Genomic DNA, 8977 nt, shown 5'->3' on the forward strand with positions numbered 1-8977 from the left:
ACTTCTTCTCAATAAGCAAAAGGGCCAGGGTACTGAAATTCGGCCTGTAGCATGCTGGGATGAAGGTCTACCAAGTATGTTACAATGAATGACCTTGACCAATTTTCAAGGTCACAGTGGTCAAATGTCATAAAATCTTCAAACAACTTCTTCTCAATAACCAAAAGGCCCAGGGTACTGATATTGGGCCTCTAGCATGCTGGGATGAAGGGCTACCAAGTTTGTTCAAATGAATGACCTTGACCAACTTTCAAGGTCACATGGGTCAAATGTCGTTAAATCTTCAAGCGACTTCTTTTCAATAAGCAAAAGGGCCAGGGTTCTGAAATTTGGCCTGTAGCATGCTGGGATGAAGGACTACCATGTTAGTTCAAATGAATGACCTTGATCCACTTTCAACCTAATGTCCTTGTTCAACAACAAGGTCAGAGGCGTCATATGTTTAAATCTTTTAATAGGTTCTTATGAAATCTTAAGATTACAAGTGTTAGATTAATAACAGGTGAGCGATGCAGGCCCATGGGGCCTCTTGTTTACTTATGTGTAAGTAACTTTGGCTTAATTAGCTCAGTACAAATCATTAGATTTGTGTGAAGCAATTATAGTTCACACAACGCTGAATTTATAGCTTACAGGAAATGTATGTTGTCCTGTTGAACTCACAGATTTGTCATACTGTAAAAAATATCATTTATATAGGAAAAAGAAAACTGTAAACAGTATCGTATTGTTTCATAATAACTATTGTTGTAAAATGAAAATAAAACAAGAGGCCCAGTGGGTCTGCATCACTCACCTGGTATTAATCTCACACCTGTAATCTTCCAGTGAACTAAAATAAAGCTACATGCAAAATATCGGTGTCTTGACTCCAATTTTTTCTAAAGAATCTGTTCAAAAGATTCAAACACATTTGACCCCTTTGACAGGACATTTAAAATGAACAAATTTTATAGCCTTTCGTCCCAGAATGCAACATTCACATGAACAAACTTGATAGCTCTTGATCTGAGCTACTGGTCACATATCACCACCTTTTGCAATTCAGTAATTCAGAAGAAGTTGTGTAATGTTTTAAAGATATTCGACCACTGTGACCTTGGTAATTTTTTTGAAAAAAAACTTTTCAAATCTTTCATCCCAGCATATGCTACTGGCTTAATATCATCATCCTAGCCATTTCTCGGAGAAAAGATTTCAACATATTTGACCCGTGTGACCTTGCAGGTGGGGGATCGTGAAAAGAATACACCTGCTGTTACCCACTGCATATCGTAAAAGGCAACTAATGAGAGAACCCCCTGCAGAGTTGGGGATTCGCTTTGGTGTCCTCTATTTGGGGACACAAAAGCGACCAAAATAAATATGCTGCACCAATTGCACTATTTGGGATCTTTATCTTGCTTTCTACTTCTAACTACCTGTTATTCCCTAGTGCCTTGCTTGCAGCAACACCTCACTTTTGGCTTGAAGGTTGAGTCTGTTCGCCCAGGTGAGAAAGGCAAGGCCGAGACACCAGAGTCCTTAAAAATAGTAGTTGTTATTCCCTTCTTAATGTTCAGCAAATTTGTGCTGGGTGCCTTCAGCATGGCATTTCAGTGAGATAGCTATATCTCACTAAAAGGCCATGCCGTATAGCACTATAACGTCGGCATCAGATTCGTGCTATTACAAGGAGGCAAGCACAACAACATACCCTGTTTCCTGCATACACACACACAAGCACGCATACACTACACACATGGAGGCACATACTTAAATGACCTTAGCTGTTAATAGGACGTTAAAAAAAATTAAACCAAACCAAACCAATGTGTGAAGGTCATTCATTTGTCATCCCAGCATGTAGCTGTCCATATGTAAACTTTCTTGGCATTTGATTATTGCGATGAAGTTTTTTTTAAGGTTTTAAACATACCTGGTATTTGACCCATCCTGCAACCTTGAATAAAGGTCAAAGGCATTCATTTGAACAAAATTGGTTCCCCTTCATCCCAGCATGTTATTGGCCACATATGAACATCTTTAGTCTTTCGATAATTCAGAAGAAGTCATTCAAATGTTTTAAACACATTATACTCCTGTGACCCGGAATATACATGTAAGTCAAGGTTATTCATTTGCAAAAAACTTGGTAGCTGAATATAGGTCCAAGTCATTCATTTGAACAAATTTGGTAATCCGCTATCCTAGCATGTAACTGGCCAAATATGAACACCTTAAGCCTTTTGGTTATTCAAGAGAAGTCATTTGAAGGTTTTAAATATATTTTACCCCTGTGACCTTGAATATCAGTTAAGGTCATTCATTTGAACAAACTTAGTAGCCCTCTATCCCACCATTGGTTATTTAGAAAAAGTCATTTTTAGGTTTAAAACATATATGACCCCTGTAACCTTGAATAATCATTGGGTCAGTCCTTCATCCTAACTTTCAGTCGTGCAAATTTGAGTGTACCAAGATATTATACCAATATTATAAATACCTGTATTTAACATTCAATGCATATTTTATTTTTTATTTATTTTTTCCAGTTTCCAACCTGCAGACAGTCAGATACCCAACATTTGGCCTTTTGGTTTTAGATATATTTGACCCCTGTGACCTTGACATATATTCAAGATCATTCATTGGAACAAAGTTGGTAGCCCTTTATCTAGCATGTTGCTGACCAAATATCATCCTGGGCCATTGGTTGTTCATCAAAAGTTGTTTTTTGGATTTTTAGCCCAACATCCTCTGATGGTGGGCTATTCAAATCGCCCTGCGTCTGTGGTCTGTCCTTAAACAATTCTTGTTATCACTATTTCTCAGAAATTACCAGAGGGATCTTTCTCAGATTTTATATGTAGGTTCCCCTTGGTCTGCTGTTGTGAATGTTTAATTTTGAAAATGATCAAACAAAAAAAATGGCTGATAGGCCATCATCTTGGATTGTGACATTAAAGGTTTGTTACCTTTATTTCTCAGGAATAACATATTTGATATGTCGATTCCCCTTGATCCCTCGTTGTGCATGTCATAATTTGAGACTGATCATTAAAACAAAATGGCTAAAGGAAGAACTAAACAGATCTTTCTCATATTGCAATGATCGATTCTGTTTCTTTCACTTTAAGTACTGTACTAGTAAATATGTGAAATGACAAACTCACTTTGAAGGTTGTCTTTTATAAATAGCAGTATTAAGTTTAGATCAAAAGTTACCTCAAGGTCCATTTACTGTTAACATGATCAAATAGGTTAGAGAAAAGAAGAGAAAAGATCTAACTGACAAAGAACTAATGAAGATGGTACAATGGTGGGCGCCAAGAACCCTCTGGGATCTCTTGTTGTTTCAGATAATTGACCCTGTAACATACGATGAAAGTCAAGGTTACTAATTTGAAAAAACCTGGTAGCCCTTAATTCATCCCAGCATAGTTTTGGCCAAATATAATTAGAGGCTTCACGATTCACTGTGATGCACTTGTACCGCGATTATGTTTGATCCGTTCACGATATATTTTTCGGAATTTTGATACGTCACGATCTGTATATTAGTGTATGCCACTTCAGCCGAAACGTCTGCGAGACGTTCAATTTCATTGGCTGATCTATAAACCCTCAAACAATCAGCTGCGAGGATGCAATTTTCACAAAGCATTCAAAAGTGTGGAAACACTTCAGGTTTTCGTGTATTGACGGCAAAGTGGACAAATCACAAACTATTTGCCAGATATGTCTATGTATGCGAGCCTACAAATCGGGGCAAAATGCAAACATGGCGACACATCTCAGCCAAGTTCATCGCATCAAATTGTTTTTTTATTCTTAGTTTCGGTTTCAATATAAAATTAAAGTGTTGGAAGCCTATATATCTCATTTTGTTTATATTTTAAAATGAAGGTGAATCGAATCGAAATTATAGAATTGTGATACAAATATCGAGATACGTATCGAATCGTGGGTCAAGTGTATCATGACAGCTCTAAATATAATCATCCTGGGCCTTCTGATTATTCAGAAAACATTGTGAAAAGATTTTAACATATTTGACCCCTGTGACCTTGTAAATGGGCAAAGGTCATGCATTAGAACAAATTTCGTAACTCTTCATCCCAGCATGCTGCTGACCAAATATCATAACCCTAGGTCTCTTGGTTATTAATTTGTTGAAAGTAAAAGTTGACGCTAGACGCTCACTTGAACCTTTGGGCCAGGTGAGCCAAAACATAAAGTTTATGCTCAGTGGTTTTTGTATACAAAACCCTGGTAAATGAAACTCTTTCACAAGTTTTGTAGATCGTTTAAGTGGGTTTGGGGTATGGTCTACCACAAGCCCAAAATAGCAACCAGTGAACTTTTACACTTATAACACCTACCATACCATTAATTGATCAAAACCTGTTTCATATATAAAAGCAACCATAATCTATAGATGATGATGCATGGGTACAATGAATGCAAATTTTCATCAAAATCTGTTCAGTCCTTTAGGAGTAGTAGAAGGGCAATGACACTTATTAAACTATACAGCTATGACCTTTCATTATAAATAACTATAAATATTTTATACATGGTTATAATTTGTATAATGTGTTCTTAAGCTTAACCGATATGCCACCATTCCTCTGTAGAACTAAGGGATGTACATATTCTTACCGATATCCTTGATTAGGTGGTAGGAGGTCATCACTAAGTGGTTTTTTAGAAGAAAACCAGTACCCTGAAGGTTTCCCGGTCCACGGATGATGCCAACAGACTTCTTCTTAGCTATTAACATATCAATAGCACGACCAGAAAGTCTGCCACCATCTGCATTTCTGTAATCTTCTCCTCCTCCGTCTTTAGATCCACCTGCTGTGTTTGTTTGAAATTCACATATGAATACATAATCATAACCAGTAATTTCTATCGGGTATAATTGTACAAGTGTATATGACAATGCCATATGATATAAAGGTCATATAAGTATAAGTATACAATAGCTGCAGGTATCTGTCGGAAAATAAACCTCTTTTATAATAACCCTGCTTTGACAAAGTCGGAGCATATCTTAGCTGCTATTTCATGAATGGACATCAAACACATGTATATGGAAAGACATTATGTCACATTCTAAACACAAGTGCCCTCAATTTCACCTTTGACCTGTACTTAAAGTTATAACATGACATTTTCCTGAGCATATCTCAGCAACTGTTTCATTGATGGGTATCAAACTTTGTAAATAGGTACATCGTCGTTAACCAAAGTCACCGTGACTTTAATTTGAACTTGACGTTGACATAAAGTGCTCAAAATAATGGTTTCTAGATCATAGCTCTGCTGTTATTTCATGAATTCAGACATCAAATGTTGTGTATAGGTACATCATGGTTAGGTGATATGTTGCATCCAAATAGCGTTACTGTAACCTCAATTAACATTAACTACAAATAAGAAATATCAATAATAATTTAAGTATCTAATATACTGCTTTATCACAACCTAGGTCGCAGGTCGTCCCAAAGGGGTTTACAGATATTTACCTGATTTGTCTTGGGGTTTAGCTAAAGTGTAGTTGTTTATGATAACCGTATTGTTTGGACCAAACTGCATTACCTCCGCATGCTCTATCACTTGTGTTCGAGGACCTGTAAAACAATATAAAGACATATTCAACAATAAAATCAATAAATGGCATGAAATCTTTATAGAAGAACAATGTTATCTATCAGTTATGAAGTGAATCATGAATTAGTCCTATCTTCACGCAGCTGTTGATCAGTCTTATAAAAGCGACTTTCCTGTAAGTCCCTTACGTGATTGTTTCATTCACTTGCCTCTGGATCAGGAAACAGTCTTATGAGATAATATTGTTTTATTTATTGAGGTCACAACAATAATTAATATAATTTGACCTTTGCACCCTTGCTGTGACTCTGATGATAAATTATGAACCCCTGCACAGTGATATGAAAACAAGAGGCCAAGGGGCCTTAAAAGCTCACCTGGTAGAATTTATTAGAATTCATTCCAAAGTAAACTGTGAGACCATTTGACCTGTCATGTTACATTTATCTATGAAGTTTCAACAAATATAACTTGAATTCATTCTTTCAAGAGTTGATGTCCAGAAAGCATATTACCTGTAGTGGAATGATTGACCTTTAATGTATATAGATGTTGGTGGTATTGACACAAAATACACATTTATAATCTGTCTTAAGTTCCTATGATGTTTCAAAATACTTAAGCTATATGCTTGTTATTTAACCATCAAAATACAGACATTTAATGTCATTAGAGCAGTGCATGGCACACTATGTAGTCATAAGACATTTACATATAGATATATGTATATATGAAATCTCAGCAACAAATTATTAGCTCTTCATAATTAACTGTTCAGAGAAGCAATTCAATAATTTCACAATTTCCATTTTGCTCCACCTTCAAAATAATAAATCGGAGTGGTTTGTAACACACTGTTTTGACACAATATATGTACATCTTTGAATTTTCATCAAAAAATGTTTATCCATTTAAAGTTTAGGACCAAGACTTAATGAATGAAAATTAAATAAAATTTGTTCTAAATGCTAGGAAAATTACCAGAGTGAATGTTGCATTTATTTTTAAGTTTAATATCACAAAAAAATATTGATGATTTTTGTAAAAGTACATCCACTGACGACTACTACACATTGTATAACAGTAAAAGAATACCGTGAAATTCACCTCTCTTGTTGTCTTCATCTTCACTATCAGTATCGTCCTTCGGCCCTCGGGCTGATTTTGCAGTCTCGGGTTGATACTGGGTCTGATATGGAAAAGGCATGTATAAATCTCTATATATTACATTCTTACTAAAAATTGCGGTTTTTTGTATATGCGATATGACACAATTGCTCTAACCCATATCAGCCCTCGCCGTATCACACCCCAAAATCCGTATCAGCCTGCAAAACCTGTATCACACCCCTTTTGGAAATTTTCCGTTTTTCAATATTTCGAAAAAAAATAGATCATAAGATTTAAGTAGCTTTTATAAGTAAGTATATAATAAACAGAATAAAACATACGTCCCTGGTTGGAAGGATTAAGATAAAGAGGCTAAATATCATNGGGGTCAGTCAGGGCTCATAGGTGCATACTATCAAACTGCTACCTAATACTGATAATGCTAACCCAAATTGAATTACTTCCAATGGAAATTAAACAAATGTTGGTCCAAAATGTGATTTCCCTATATAAACTATAGTAAAGTTTACCCCCTCCCCAGGGGGAAACGTGAGACCCCAGGGTCAAGAAATTCACAATTTCGGTAAAGCACCTTAAGACCCTTCCATCTATGAAGAGTATTTGATTCTACCATATCTGGGTCTTGAGAAGAAGATTTTTGAAATTTCAGTCAATTCAACCCTTTTTGGCCCCACCCATCAGCCCCTGGGGGTCAGTCAGGGCTCATAGGTGCATACTATCAAACTGCTACCTAATACTGATAATGCTAACCCAAATTGAATTACTTCCAATGGAAATTAAACAAATGTTGGTCCAAAATGTGATTTCCCTATATAAACTATAGTAAAGTTTACCCCCTCCCCAGGGGGAAACGTGAGACCCCAGGGTCAAGAAATTCACAATTTCGGTAAAGCACCTTAAGACCCTTCCATCTATGAAGAGTATTTGATTCTACCATATCTGGGTCTTGAGAAGAAGATTTTTGAAATTTCAGTCAATTCAACCCTTTTTGGCCCCACCCATCAGCCCCTGGGGGTCAGTCAGGGCTCATAGGTGCATACTATCAAACTGCTACCTAATACTGATAATGCTAACCCAAATTGAATTACTTCCAATGGAAATTAAACAAATGTTGGTCCAAAATGTGATTTCCCTATATAAACTATAGTAAAGTTTACCCCCTCCCCAGGGGGAAATGTGAGACCCCAGGGTCAAGAAATTCACAATTTCGGTAAAGCACCTTAAGACCCTTCCATATATGAAGAGTATTTGATTCTACCACATCTTGGTCTTGAGAAGACGATTTTGGAAATTTTAGTCAATTTGACCGTTTTTGGCTCTGCCTCTCAGGCCCTTGGGGGCATGGGACTAAACCGGCCACTATTTTTGTTGACCATTGTCCATGGAAGGTCCCTGCAAAATTTCATTGAAATTGGTTCAGGGGTTTTGGAGAAGAAGATTTTTGAAATTTTAGTCAATTTGACCCTTTTTGGCCCCGCCCCTCAGGCCCCTGGGGGCTTGGGACTAAACCGGCCACTACTTTTGTTGACCTTTGTCCATGGAAGGTCCCTGCAAAATTTCATTGAAATTGGTTCAGGGGGTTTGGAGAAGAAGTCGAAAAGGTAAATTGTTTACGGACGCACGATGAACGACAGACGACAGACGACGACGGACAAAAGGCGATCTCAAAAGGTCACTTGAGACTTTGTCTCAGGTGACCTAAAAACCAGTCCAGAGGGCAGGTGATTGGGACATAGCATTTATTTGTAACCAGAAGCACGGGTTTGGTAGCCGTTAATATTACATAAATATAAAAGACGTTTTTAGTATTGATGCTGCTCGTGACGCCAGTGATTATTTTTCGCTTACAAGTTAAAGCGTCGTTATCCAAAAAGAAGAATAGTACAAATTGAAAGGTGTGAATTGCCTACAGCTCCTGTCAAAAGTCAAAAACATTCCTCTCATGTTCTTTCTCGTCACCTGGACGTTTGTAAGTTAGAACAGCTGGTCTCTCAGACGCATAAACTATGTACACAATATATATACAGTTATACCATAGTATTGTAATTGTCTCGGTATGGCTACGAATGCGTTCCAGGTCAGGTAATAGAGTATCAAATGTATTAAATTCAAATAAAGCACCACTTCATGACAATCATGGATTCATATGGGTACAATGTTATTAAAATAACATTCAAACAGTGCATGCAAGCTGAAATTAACAAATCATTTGTTTAAAATAACAAGTCATCATTTCCATGAAATTATC

The 8977-nt window shown here is 36.8% G+C and overlaps 1 protein-coding gene across 3 annotated transcripts in view; it reads right to left on the bottom strand.

The window, feature by feature from the left end:
• The window catches only part of LOC110454370, a 40041-nt gene that overhangs the window by 2782 nt on the left and 28282 nt on the right, over positions 1–8977 (bottom strand). The window contains exons 4-7 of one of the 3 annotated variants that reach the window (XM_021503839.1): positions 6694–6781; positions 5514–5618; positions 4645–4842; positions 3276–3351 (exon numbers count right to left, since the gene is read on the bottom strand). In XM_021503839.1, coding sequence (XP_021359514.1) covers positions 3338–3351; positions 4645–4842; positions 5514–5618; positions 6694–6781 — 405 coding nt within the window. In that variant the 3' untranslated portion in view covers positions 3276–3337. Of the gene's footprint in view, positions 1–3275; positions 3352–4644; positions 4843–5513; positions 5619–6693; positions 6782–8977 lie in introns of those variants that run through there. The other 2 variants (XM_021503838.1, XM_021503837.1) reach the window with 2 other exon arrangements.

Source organism: Mizuhopecten yessoensis, unplaced genomic scaffold (assembly GCF_002113885.1).
Source record: "Mizuhopecten yessoensis strain PY_sf001 unplaced genomic scaffold, ASM211388v2 scaffold7807, whole genome shotgun sequence".
NCBI lineage: Eukaryota > Metazoa > Mollusca > Bivalvia > Pectinida > Pectinidae > Mizuhopecten > Mizuhopecten yessoensis.